This window comes from Calonectris borealis, chromosome 2, assembly GCF_964195595.1.
Source record: "Calonectris borealis chromosome 2, bCalBor7.hap1.2, whole genome shotgun sequence".
NCBI classification, from domain to species: Eukaryota; Metazoa; Chordata; class Aves; order Procellariiformes; family Procellariidae; genus Calonectris; species Calonectris borealis.
The window spans coordinates 120,467,860-120,482,356 of NC_134313.1; the positions used below are offsets into that span (position 1 = coordinate 120,467,860).

The 14,497-nt window shown below is 40.0% G+C and overlaps 1 protein-coding gene across 1 annotated transcript in view; it reads left to right on the forward strand.

Moving 5' to 3' along the window:
- Positions 1-7,153, forward strand: part of SUSD5 (sushi domain containing 5) — a 42,299-nt gene extending 35,146 nt beyond the window's left edge. Inside the window, exon 5 of the mRNA XM_075140739.1 lies at positions 5,871-7,153. Coding sequence (XP_074996840.1) covers positions 5,871-7,153 — 1,283 coding nt within the window. The remainder of the gene's footprint in view (positions 1-5,870) is intronic.
- Positions 7,154-14,497: the final 7,344 nt, after the last annotated feature.

Here is a 14,497-nt window from a genome sequence, read left to right on the forward strand (position 1 = left end):
TAGATACGATCCATTCTAGCAGCCAGGGTGTAAGTGTACAACTGCACAGCTGGCAAATCCATAAATACAATGAAAAAATATATTAAGCATCAATACATGCGTAATCCAAAATATGTTGGCAAAACTTGGCTATAGGCATAACCGAACAAAATCATTTTGGGGTTATATTAAGTAGATTCTGGACACAATAAAGGATGTTGTAAATTAAGAAAATAGTATATTGCAAATGGCTTTAATGTACATGGCACACGCCAGGTAATGGACTCCAATTTTTAATCAAGATGCTTTTTAAGAAAAAAAGTGTCTCTGTATGGTTGCTGTTTTCCTGCAATTTCTCATCATGAAAAGACGCTGTGTTCTAGCTGAAAACACAGAGATATTCAACCCAACAAAGCAACCCTAAGCAGAGAACAGGGAAATACATGTTTTTGCAGTTTATTATTTTTTCTATTTCTGTTGAGAGAATGTATTTGTTTCACAAAGTATATCCTGAAGATTGACATTGTAGTAAGGTCTGAAAGCAGACGCTACGTGCCAAGCTGTGGCTGTCCTGCATGCACAGAGACTGAAGTGACCGTTGCTAAATGACGTTCTTTTTTTTTCCCAAAATGAACCATAGGTTCAATATCAGGAGCATTAATACTAACATCTCAGTGGGGGGATGCGGGCTGCATTGCATTAGACTGCGTCCTCGAAAGTTTGCTTCCTCAAAGAGAAGGCAGATTAGATGGCTGGGAAGTCATGTCACATCTCTGCCCTAAAATTGGCTAAGAATGTCATATATTTATCCTTTTCCCTTGACTGCTTTGCATTTTTTCAACTATAAACTTGTGGCAGGAGAGGTCACATCTTCTGCACATCTAAGGAACCTCTCCAGTGTCAACACTTGGATACTTGTCTTGATACTTCCACACTGAGGACCATACATCTGATTTCAGTGTAAGGAGGATCTGACCACCTCTGAAAGCTTCATCTACAGCTCCCAGTCTTTTTACCTGAAAGCTTCATCTACAGCTCCCAGTCTTTTTACCTGATTCAACTATTCTCATTACTTCAGACATTGTTTTCTGAGTTTTCAAGAATAGTGTTGATTCACATTCATGTGGTCTGTAAGCATGACTAGCCAGCATCATTTAATTACTTTTCTTTTTTTTTTTTTTTAATGGGGAGAGTAAAACAAAATGTCTCTGGCTTTTGATCTTATTTGGGAATGCTTTTTTTTTCCCCTGACAGTGCAAAGGGAGAGATGTGACAGACAAATAAGATAAGCAACAAAATATGTCCGCAGCCTGTCAAAACAATTGTTGTGACAAACTTTGGTTCTCTGTTCAGGTCTGTCACTGAGCGGTCTTATTACATTAATGTAAAGTATTGATCTGGCATGAACTGATTCTGCCAAATCGAATTAGTTTAAAAAATTATGATGGGTTATTTATTTATATTAGCAGGCTTTCTGCTAGAATAAAAATCATCCTCCCTATTGTAGCTGTTGGAAAAGACAAAAGGCAACACAAATTCTGTCTAGCATACTCTGGTTGATTTGAGAGAAGTGTGTTCATGCGCCTGATCCAAGTCAAATGGATAATTCTTCAAGATGCTGTAGTTCACAAATCTGACTGATCTTAGGCAAATCAGTCTACCTGCTCTTTTCCTTCCCACCCTTAAAGACAGATGCCGGCTTGTTAATGTTCGCTGTAACTACTTTGAGATTCTTAGAATAAAGATGTTTTTATACAGTAGAAATGTTTATGGTGATGGTCTACATAGAATCAAGTTTCTATTTCCTGTACTCCAAAAATACCTCCACAAAATATGCAGTGCACTTTATGGTTGTCCAAAATAGCAACACTCAAAATAGAGCTCGGATGCCAATATGCTATCTAGAAGAAAAATTAAACTGATCCTAGAGTGTGAAAACCAGGCGCTCTGGTTTTGCCTGTCTCTGTTTTGTCACTGTTTTCACATTAGGATCAAAAGTTGAAAGAGATGAAAGCTCTTCAGGACTGGATGCTTCCCAGAAGGGACAAGGCTAAATTAAAAGGATTTTACCTTTTAATTGAGCTTCACATCTTTGGTAGTATGCCATTTCAGCATCTGTTGCTGTAAAATTTTCATTTCAGCCTCAGTAATCCCTCAGACAGTGAATCAAAACTCACTCATCCTTCAGTCTGCCAGAGGAGGGTAGGGGGAAGATGTAACAATGACCAAATATAGAAAGATTTTCGTCTTGGACTAATTCATTTCAGTGCTGGCTCTTCTTAAAACCAGACCTGCCTGGATAGGAAGGAAGAAACAACCACTGTTAAATCAGTTGCTAATTGTTTTAAAAATGTGTATAAATACTATTTGGATAAGAGGTGGAGTTGAATCTACATTGGTTGTTGCTCTTCAGTACTGAGACTAAAATTCAGAGAGCTGGAAAGCTCAGGAAAGTGCTGAGGAGGTGAGCAAAAAGAAGTGCAAAAGTTGTGCAATCTGTTCCTGGAAAATCAAGCTCACGGCTGACTTAAAAGATTGTCATGGTAACACAGACTCACTAAATACCGAGTCCAAGCCCCATTTGAAGGTCTGAGGCCCAGAAGAAAGAATAGAGTATTATTACAGTGTAAGTCGATTCAGGATCACATAAATCAAAGCTTCAGAGTAAGGGGGTCTGTATTTCCTTTGATGGTTAGAGAGCTCAATAGTTGCTTTCATTCTGGCATCCCATAAGCTAACATTAGTTATGTTGATAGTCTTTGCTATAAACTATACAAATACGGGAGATTGCATATGAAAATACATTATAGCAGCTTTACAACTCGGGCCACAATCTGATTGTCAGAAGGAACAAGACTCCCTTATGCGGTGACGAGCAGCACATAATGAGCTCCAATCTCAGGCTCTCTTTAGACTACAATGGGCTTTTTCTTTCCTCAGCTGAGCATTAAGAAAGCACCAATTCATTTCTATACATGCAGGATCAGGCCCAAAGACAGCAGGTTTGATGGAGACTTGATTGATTGTTCAACAAACCCTTAATATGTTCTGATAGACTGAGGACTCATATTTTCCTAGGAGCACAGGCTCTTTCCTGATGTGCCTCCATAGGACTTCCTTCTAAAGGGCTGAAAGTACACGGCAAGAGAGGCACTAAAGGGGAAGAGCTCCAAATTCTGTAAAAAGCATATTACTACAGTTGTTAAGCATTCACCAATGAGCCGTACTGGTCAATAAGATGAATACTAGCTGCCCATTGCTAACCAAAGAATAGGTCTGGAGGAAACAACACAAGCATATGACTGTAACTTTTGTTCACGGGTGTGTATACATGCAGTAGAACACCATAATGTAAAAATCAATGTTTCATCTTCAGCTGGATTACTGTAGTCTGAAAAGTAAATGAGTGGCAAAAGTAGTTAGAGGTACAGAAGACATACAGGTGAAGAAAGACTGGTGTGCTGATTCATCTCAAAAAAGAAAACAATGACCATCACAGTCAGTAAATGATGAGTTCTCACCTTACGAAGTTCCAGTTCATATATATCCAATAGACACTTATAGGCTGTCCTGAGAGACACTGGACTTTAGTGAAGCAGGCATGCCAGATAGCAGGAGTCTGGACAGTAAGAGGACAAAATGGCTTGAGGCACCGTTTCCATGCAAAGAGAGCACCGGGTAGAAAAATTCTTAAGTGAGAGTGAGACAAAGGACAAAGTGAGGGACAATAGCCTTGCATGGCTATTATAACTGCTACATAGAGATGGCCAGTGCCTCACAGAACTTCATAAATATGTTGCTAAAATGCTTTGCTATTCAGAGGTACCCTCCAGTCATTAACGGAGGTCTGAAGTAGTGTTGGAAAAGATTTTAGGATGAATTAGAAAAGTGAGAGTCCTACCAGGAAGCTTTCCACTCTGAGAGCTGGATTCCCCTGTCTGCTAAGACATCTTTGCACCAGATGGAAGTTTTTTTCCTGCTTTGCAGAGGACGGGGAGGATCTAGAGGATTACACAAGCAGATGAGGACACCGGGACCGGGAGGGAGAGAGGTCTGTTGTTGGCACTGTTGTATCATGCGCCGGTTTCCCCCCAACGCCCTTGCTGTGAGATGGGAGGATCTGCTGAGAACATCCAGTTCTCGAGCGTGATAGCTTTCACAGAGGTATTAACTCTCTGCAGGCTATGTTGCACATTTCGGTTTCCTCAGCATGACTGCTTCGGTTTATGGTAGACCCGGACACTATTCCAAGAAAAATACCTTTTGCTAATACTCATTCTGTTCTGGCACCTGGCTTAAGCTGTTCTGGCAAAAAGCAAGCTGGTGTGAGCTGTATCACCACTAAGTGGTTTTGGTCAGACTGGTTTGACAATATTTCTAATCTTTCTTAAGAGTAGACCAAATATGGCTCTGCCAGAAGTCTGGGAAGCAGTCTCCAAGGAGAATGTGACTCATTCGGAAATTGAGGTGGGCCCCACATGAAAATGTGATTCAAAGTTGGTTGAGTGTAAAAAGGCAAAAGAAGATAAGGCTTTATGAATGCATTGATTTGTAATACAGCCTCTCCTATTAATTTCTTGTTTCCTGTGTCATGCCAGGTCTATTGCTTCACTGTCTTCACGAAAGACTAAACACTCTCTTAAAAAGAAAAATTCTCACCATGATTCAGTTTGTTTTATTTTCCATATCCCAAGGCACTATTTTCTAGGACTTTTAATGCCAGCATAAATCTCAGCAATTACATCAACTTTCTATGGAGTAAAACTTGTGTGAGCTGAAAATCAACCACCCTGTCTAGTTTGGAAAATTTTTCATTGACCTAAGGTTTTAGAAGAGTGGAAGAAATATAAATTACAATGCATTATTTCATTCAAATTCAAACATTTAGTTTCATGCTTTGAATCAAGTCTATTTTGCTATGAGTGGTAGGTCTGTTGAGGCATGGGGAGTATTTCTAAATCAAACTCAAACTTTGTGATGAATCTGTGCCTCTGTTGCACTCAGTTTTTTTTTTTTGATGGTTTGGCTTTGGTGTTTTTTTTTTCTTTTTTCTTTTTGGTAACATTAATTTCTTAAAATTGGAAGCCCGAGAGTTGACTACAGATGGTATTATCTTAATACTTAGGTGTTAGGCTTTAGGTATTGGAGACAGAGTTTTCTATCCTTGCAGTCATGGGTGCATCTTGCTTTCTTCAGATGAAGATGAGCAGAACTCAGTGTCAGCTTTGGTAGGGGGGTCTTCCTCAGGCAGCTCTGAAGAGCTCTCATGGAATGAGAAATGCTGTTCAGCTCACCTGGCCCCAGGTGTCGTATCACTGCAACACCAAAGTCATTGAAGAAAAGTAGTTTAATGCTAAAAAATTGAACATAAGGTACTGAATATAATCCTTTAAGATCAGCGGGCTCAAAAGGGATGAAGTTGCTGTAAAGCTTCTAGTTTTGGGTTTTTTTTAAGTCCCACTAGTAATTGATTACTTTTTGCTATATGTTCCTCTCCACACCCATTTCTTGCTTGAATATGATGAAAATTTTTCCTCAAGTCTGGCAAAAAGAGTCATGTTAGGGAGAGTGAAGGTTTGAGAAAACAATAAGCAATTAAAGGAAGTCCTCTAACTGCAGAGAGTAGGTTATTTATATACATTTTTAAATCTGGAAAGATAAGATATTAGTGTTTAGCATCCTGATTTTTTTTTTAAACTTGATATTGACAGTCAGGTTATGGTGGACCATCTCCTTTTCAAATAAACAATAACACTGAATGAAAAATACTCTCTAAAACTCACTCCTCATTGCACCTTTCTTCTTGGATTCTTGTAACAAATGAGCCCAGTGCTTTTCTGGAGAAATTAAACGTTGGCTTCTATGTTGGTTTTTTTTTTTAATGTTTCTAGATGAAACTGAGGCACACATTGACTATGAAGATAACTTTCCTGATGACAGATCGATACCTATTGTTGAGAATGAACATGTCAATGGCAAAGAGGAAATCGAGCAGGAGCAAGAACAGCTTTCCTTCGGTAAAAGTCCAGAGGAAGGAAGAACTGGAAGTACCAAAGGTGTTACTCAGGACACAGACACTTCTGAAAAAGGGAGCAGGGCACCAACTGAGTCCCCCGTGTCGCTCCTAAGCCAAAAAAACTTGTTTTGGTTTCCATCGGAGGCTTTCAGTGAGCCTGAATCAGAGAAAGAGACAGATGATTCCACTAAAGCACAGTTTTCTGAAGGTGATAACCACATTGGAGTGAAGACAGCCTATGATGAACCTGGTGCCAAAATGTTTTATGACAGTGAGGATTTCCCCATTGGACCCATTCTCACAAGTAATGATACAAAGGCAGAGATAGATGCAGTTGCCATTACTGATGAGTCGTGGTTAGATGGCTATCCAGTAACTCAAGAAGTGGTAGAGGATGATGAAGAGGAGGGGGATAAAGTTGATGGTTCGATGGGAACAGAAGACGACGTCGTCCTCACGACTGACCAGCCGAATCACGTTGAAGTAAGAAAATCGGGCAATGGTAGCCCAGCTCCAGAGGAAGGTTTAACACAGATTGTGGCAGCAACAACGAGGATAGATGATGAAGGGGCCAAAGAGACACTGGTACCACTTACATCAGTGAGTGGGCTGGAGAACTTAAGTGTAAGCAAAGGTTATGATGATGCCGCATGGAGCCACCCAACTACATCTCTGGAAACTGTGACTCTGGAGCCCGGTACAACAATGCTGTTTGACATAACCAGCTTAAAAACGTCCGTGTCAGAAACCTCTGTGATGGTCAGCCCTGCCGACCACACTCCCTATGCAGAACCAAAAGAAACAACCGCCTACCCAGCACAAGTAGCAACAACTGCACCAGCTCCAGATATCATTACTGACACCTCGTCCCAGGAATTAGCTGAGCAAGAAAATCTCACCCAGGGCCTTGGAGAAAAGCCCGTCCCCACTTCCGAGCCATGTGAGGGAGAGGATTGTCCCAAGTCCAGTAAAGGTGCTATCATAGCAGTAATTGTGATTCTTCTCTGCTTGTTACTGGTTGCAGCTGTACTGGCTGTGTGGTTTTTCAAAAAACGTCAGCAGAAAAATTCTGTCTATAAACTAAATGGAAGGTGTCAACCCAGACATCATTGCTACCACCACTACCACCACCAGCACATCGAAATGCAGAAGGTCTAACCAGGGGTCTTTTGGCAGAGATGCTAGAAATCCGAAGAAAAACATATTGATGCTAGAAGGATCACATGACTCATGGATGCTAAAATCCAGCAGTGCAGAAAGCAGAAGAAAAAAAGAATGCTAGAAGAACATAGAAGACAGAAGAGATTTCATCCTTTTGAAATCGCAGTTTAGCATATTCGACCTTTCAGAGCTAAAGAATCTGTATGTTTTTATCACAGGGGTCTTTTGGAGACATCAGCAGGACACAGCGTGCTTGGTAGTACATCTACAATTTGTTCCGCTTTTACATTTTTCTCCTATTAATAATAAATTAATTGATTAATTTCTGTGTTACCTGGTTATAATGTAATGGCAGGGCTGGTCAGGCCTTCTTGGTCTATTCTCAGTGGAAGAGGGAAAGAAGGAGGGAAGGAGGGGAGAAGGATGTTTTTGGAGCAACCACACATTTGGTGTTTGTTCCTTTTTTAGAACCTGCCCAAGCTGGTCAGGATAAACCACCATAACAAATTATTACTTGACGTGTCTTAAAAAGAAAAACTATTTGCTACCATACTTTAATGGATAGTATTGCAGTGATTACTAAGGTACTTTTCTTTAGCGTTGTGAATTTAACAAGCCACAAATATTGGATCGTTACACTATTTTTCTGGAAGGTGTTCTTTTAGCCTTAGTGAAGAAGTGCCATTCTTATACTAATCTTTTTATAGAAATCATGATGCCTCCCTGGAATTCAGAGAATACTGTAAGTGCCATTCTTCCTTGAGTATCAGCAGGAGAGGAGTCAGAGCACCTTTGATTCCAGGTGTTATGATGAATAGCCTCTTATTACAGAGCCAAACAGTGATCAAGCACTTTCCAGGAGAACCCTATATTAAGTCGGCTGCTTTTCTGAACACGATACCGACTGACAAAGATACCGAATTTCAATTCACAGCCAGCAGTACCTCTGGCAACTGAAGCCATGTATAATACTTCTGCCATATGAACTCTGTGGAAGGACTGATTTTCACCACTCTGCTCTTTCATCAGCTGGAAGGGTGTCTGGGGTGGACGTTGGCTATGGGAGATGGGTATCCATTTTGAATGCTGCTTCTTGTGGTTTTAAAGAAAAAGCAAACCTGGGAAAGAGAGAAATTGCATCCAGTTGGTAAAATGCAAACACTTGGCTTTTAGATTGGGTGTTGGTGTAAAAACACAGAGGCTTTTCCAACAGCATGTTCCATTTCCAACAATTCTGAAAATAAACAGGCAGAGAGGGGAGGACGTTTTCTAGAATGCCTTAACATAGTTCTGGTGAGTTTAGTATGAAGTACTCTTCCTTACCTTTCTGAATGAGCAGGAGAAAGACTGGCAACTGTGAATAATCTGCAGGTCAGAAACAAATTCATCTGCCACTCTATTGTACAGCCTTAGCCAAAATATGCCAGTAGTTCAACACATCAAAATATTGGAGTAAGAAAAGCTGACTGGGTGGAGTTCACCCATTTTCATGTTCTGCCTTGAGTCACAGCGGTAACCATCTCTAACTCCATGGAAGGTAGACTTTATGAAATGGAGTGCAGAATTGGGCCGTCATACATACAGCCATCAACCTCAGTGCTGGTAAGGAAAACAAAGCATTTTTAGATGGCGGCTATACGTTATTTTGGAGAATTTGACCTCAGAGTGGAAAGAGTTGAATCTAATTGCCTGGCAAGAGCCACAGTGAATAAAGAAGGACAGAAACTGTACAGATTTGTAAATATTGTGTTCTCTGACATATGCATGACTTTATGCTTTTAATGCATTCTAGACTATGAAATAACCTAGAATTTCTGTTGTAAACTATTTTTTTATGCAGTAACGTTTTAAAAAAAAAAACCCAATGGATTTCGCACTAAGCAACTTTATGGAGACCGTTAACTCAACTAAAACATACTGTCTGTAATCTCATGGAAATATGCTGAAAAATAAACACAGGAACATCCATTAAAAATATTGTTTAACTGAAAGGTACAAGTATGTGTTACAGTTCTCTGTAGCATCATTCAAAATGAAAAGTCAATACTCTCTGGCTCAGGAACTGAACATGTGAAAATGAGACTCAAAATATAATTACAAACACAAATTGTACAGGGATCTTATTTGAGACTTAAAAATACTTGTTATTCATGAACCGGAAGAAAATGTACATTAACATAATGCTTTGGAGGTATTTAAATAAAAATCAAGTTACAAAAAAAGGGAAAGGAAGCACTTGTGTCTGTTCTTTTGCAAATCATCCAGTTTGCCCACTGTTTATGGAGAAAACATAGGTCTGTCACTTGGATAATTCTTGTAGAAGACACTTTGATATCAAAAAAATTAGCTGAAAAGTGTTTAGCTTAGGCTGCCAGCCCGGTTCTTCTTCAGAAGATCATCTGCCCCCTTTTGCAGCAGCATCCGTTTGTACTCATGGTTTTCACTTTACCAGAATGATTCAGGGAGCTTGGGAAAACTAATAAACAGATGGGGATAAACAGCCCATGAATGATACATTTGACTTAGACCTCCTCTGTTGTGCGAAACTTGGCTAATCAAAGACAGTAGGGATGGCAAACAATGAATACAGTACAGTAAATACAAAATCTGAAGATGATAAGGTCAAAATACAGTAGGGATGAGTTACTTATTACAGGAATTAAGAGCTGAAAGTGCCAGCTGTGGGTTGAAATTAGGAAAGGAAAAAGGAAAGGGGGAAATACCAGGAGTGATTTTGTGATGGTGACATCCAGTCATTAAGCGATTGATCTGTTGCTCCTGTGATAAAAGTCATATATCATCCTCTTCTAGGGAAGCCGTGTATTACAACAGGCCGGCCAGAATCAGCTCACTGGTATTAAGCCTGAGATATGATCTCCCTTTTCCCTCCTTTCCTTTATTAACAAGTAGCTATTAACTGGGCCCCCATTTCGTATAGATCACGTGCTGCTGCGTCTGGGCAGAGCCCCGTATAAATTTGCTGTCGGGCAGGCTGAGAAGTGACTCTGTGGGGTGTAACAGCGAAGCTACTGGCAGTGCTTGGGGGTTCAAGCCCTTGCAACCAAAAGGTGTTTGCTCCCCTTTGTACAGAAACGCTGGGATCATGGATTTTAGGTATTCAGTAAGCTCTCAGCCTGAAAACCCCTCAATTTCTGTGCTTGTCCTTTCATTTGCCAGCTAGATGACAATATATGGTTTATTGCATCGTAGTGCCTTATTGCATACTGTGCCTCAAAGGCTATTTTGTTGGGGTTTGTTGCCACAGGCATTGAAGTCAGCATAGATTGATTTTTTTCCTTCAGTGAAAAAAATTTATGGGTTTTTTTATATCCAATAATTTATAATGCAAAGATACAACATAATATGTAGCTGTAAAAGATGAGAATATGTAGCTATGAATGACCATTTTAAAAATTAGTCATAACAAGAAATGGTTAGATAGTTGTAAGACTTCTCAAGCTACAGGGTTGTCACCAGTTCAGGATAATACATAAATGTTTAATCCCTTTTCAGGTAAGTGATAGTGAGAATGAGGCAAAGGCATAAAGCCCCAGTTTTTTTTCTTTAAAGTTAGTAGTCACATAAAGTTACACCTCTGACCTCCATATTTCCACTTGAAAGTAAGCAAGTCCCATTACTTTGCAAACTAATCAGGAAAAAAACACATTTGTTACTTCATGCAGCTTAAAAGGCCTACCCATGAGGTACATCAAAGGGAAGAGAAGGTTAAAAATAATCAAAGAAAACTTAGAAAGTTTTTCTACAGAAAAGGTTAGCATTTATAAACTTAAAAAATTCAGAAGTCTCTACAGAATTTAGTTTCCATGTATCATCAGTACTCTAAGGAGAGAGAACAGGGGAGGGAGGAGAGATGGGTGTCTAAACCACTGAATATTTCCTTGCCAAAAATAAATAAATAAATAGGTATCTATTTATTTTAATATTTTTTCCTAGGCACTGAAGAGGACTTAAGATACAAACCCCTGATTTGCTGGGGTGTGCAACCCAACTTACTTTGGCTATTTCTTACTTAACTTCTTTTTTGTATATAGCTTAAACTCTCCACACTAGGTCATTCAAGTCTTGAGTCACCAGAAAAAAGAAGTCGCTGTTTAAAGTATGGCAGACAACCAAAAGTTCAGACAGCTGCAATGAAGGATTAGTTGTGGGTTTTTCTCACTGCCTTGCTACAAACTGCATCACAGCTCTATGTTCAAACATTATTAAATGGGAATGTTTTCTCTGGCACTGACTACTTCTCCCCACAGTTTAAGTATTGAATTTTTTTAACTGAAGTAGCTTTGGTTTACAGCTCACATTAGAACTTAAAAACATATTTCCATAGTAGCTGGCATATGCAGGCAACTGTTTATTCTCAGTACCAGCCATAATAAACACTTGTACTTTTATAATCCAACAAATCTTTGTCTAATCACAACTCCGTTTTCAGAGCTGTAGAATTTGCATGCTATTTAAACCATTTTTCATGAAAACTCTCTAGAAATTGAAGGATTTTCTAAGTCTGCCTTCATTATCAATATAGAACAATAATTCACTGTAAAGGATGTGGAGATACACGGTGGGTATTAATGGCAACAGTCTATTGAGAAAAAGCTTTGTAAAGCAGGACGCTACAGGATTTTCAGGGGCATAGCTTGCCTTGAGGACATGCACCTTTAATTCTACCTCGAACTTATTCTGGCAAGTATGAAGAAATGGTACCTCCTTGGTTGGACAGGCTTTCCAGGTGAATGGAGAACAGCAACTTTTGGGTTTTAGCATTCCAAAGCAGTAAAGCTCTGGAAAACGCAGCAATCCGAATTCGCTTTTGGCTCATGCATTGTCAACAGAACTAACGAAGGGCTGCTTGCAGAATCACTACGGTGAATGAAAAGGCCCAGCAGGACATTTGAATTCCTGCTGAATTTGCCAGAGCTGATCATTCTAAAAGTGTTTGTTTTTTGTAGCTGACTTTATTGGCTATTGGAATTGCCGAGATGCAGAAGTATGGAGCCTGCGATGCTGTTTTATGGGAACAGAACTAAACTTCAAGCAGAAAAATCCCTACCACCCTTCTTCCTTTTTTGATGAATATTGCTAATTGTGAGGATGAATTAGCAAGAAGCCGGTAATACATGAAGAATTACTATCAGTAAGAGCAGGTATTAATTTGAAAAACATTACAAACTCAGCACAGTCTGTCAGATACACTGATTTCCATCCTGTGAACCTTCCCTTGCCCACGCTTTGGTTCTTACATAAGAAAGATTGTCCTGACAGCCAGCAGTCTTGTTTTTCACACAACCAAATACCCACCTCAGTGTGCCAGCAGTTGTGATTCGGTTTAATCTTCAGCTTTCAAGCAGTTCCCCATCACGCAGGACCCCATCCAACAAGAGATCAAGCACATGACTCGTGCTGCGTGCAGACCCTTGTGCTGTCTGCCAGAAGATGGACTTCACCCACCCTTAACCTCTAAGCGGTGACTGAATGACATGCTCGGAATTATTGCAGGCTTGTTTGTGGGCAACAATGGAGGATAGGAGGCCAACAGCAGCTACCCAAATAGCCAGCTTCGTTACTAGAAATGTGAGCAATTGTTAAAAAGTGTACAACTCCACAACAAGCAATACTACCACCGAGGTTGATACGGATTTTATCTCCAGGGTCAGCAGACACACTGCTGCTGCATTTGAGACAGTCACAGGAACACGGTGGCTTCAACAAAATGACACTTCCCTGAGCATCAGCATCATCCTGTAAGCCTTGTCAAAAAAAGAAATGGAGGCAAAATCTAAATATCCCATCGAGTTAGGCAGAAGCTGCTAACATCTGAGGCAGGCAACTCACAACTGCAAGAATTTGGGGTGGCAGAAGGGAGGCAAGAACCATATTCCCGCAGCCTCCCAAGAAGAGCTGGCAGGATCAGAGAAGTGGAAGAAAAGACACTAATTTATTGCAGTCACATGTAAATGTTGGCATTTAACAATAGCAGCAGCAAAAGAAAAATCAGTTTAAAGAACCTGAGAATGCTGAAAAAAGCCACAATAAATACTGAAGAACTGGAAGAGGAGCTATTTCTCATTAGAAAAGAACAAGGGTTTGAGAACTACTTGTACTTATTAAGATTGAACTGGCTTGGGACCATATGTAGTGGAAATTAAGAAAGCCAGAAAAAATCCACAGACACTTGAACAAAATGAAAAAGGGATCACAGTGCCATTTCAGGAGGCCACAAGAGTATCAGTTGCCTCCTCAAGTTAAATGGAACGGTAAAGGACATCAGACTTACTTCATGTAGGCTTAAGACAAATAAATCGTTGGCTAATGGACATCTTAGTAAATCATGAAACCCCAACCTGAGAAGGCACAATGGCAGGGGATTTTAGCTGTAAGGTCGAGAGCTGAGGAAATGACTGAACATGAAAATAGATCAGCTAAGGAAGCCTTAAAGACAGAATCATAAGCTTACCAGAAAATTGATAATACCCAAGAGACTTGCAATGGTTGAATAAGTGTTTGATGAAGAGGAAAAATTAGGGTTCAGAGGCGCTAAATGTATCCCCAGTGTAACCCATTAAGTCAAATGAATCACAAAACAGGTTAAGTCTGGTGCTCAGTGTTTTACTGGTGGAATGAAAATATTACAATATTTTACCACATACTTTGTTCTTTAAAAAAGATTATAGCAATCTCCAACAATTAGTGCTGGAGAGGGGAAGGGAGTTCTTTAACTGGAAAGAAATAATACTGGGTGGCAAACCAAAGGGATCCTGAAACTGATTTTCTATCATCTCGTACCTGCTGTAGTCTATGCTACTTGCTTCACCAACAGGCAAAATCCGATTAGAAGCTTTATACACACGTTATTTCCACACAAGATGTATAGTTATGGAAAACCTCGGGCCCAGGAACTTGAATTCTAGGCACCTCTCTTGGAGGTCTTTAAGGTTTTGCATTGCAGTATCTAAAGACAGCACACAAGAGCTGGGGCACCGCAGAAACAAATGGCCAGATAACAGTCTGTGCTTGGCAGAGCTCCTACATCGGTTTGGTAAATGGTAGTAAAAAAAAAAGTAAACTAAAAATGTTGTAAAACGAAGGCAATGTAGATAGTCCATCCACCCCCAACCAACTCCATGCCCTTTAATGGTGGGATTTCTGGGTTCGAACGCTAGAGTATCAAAGACACAGTTATTTGGGCATATGATCTTAACATCAATGGTTGAGTTTCTGAGGAGGGAATCTGGAGTTGTCCTATGCAGGTTGGAAAGCAGAGGGACAAAAGAGGCCTCCGGAGCAGTAACCTCTCCCTTGAGCATACACACACCTCCAGCAAGA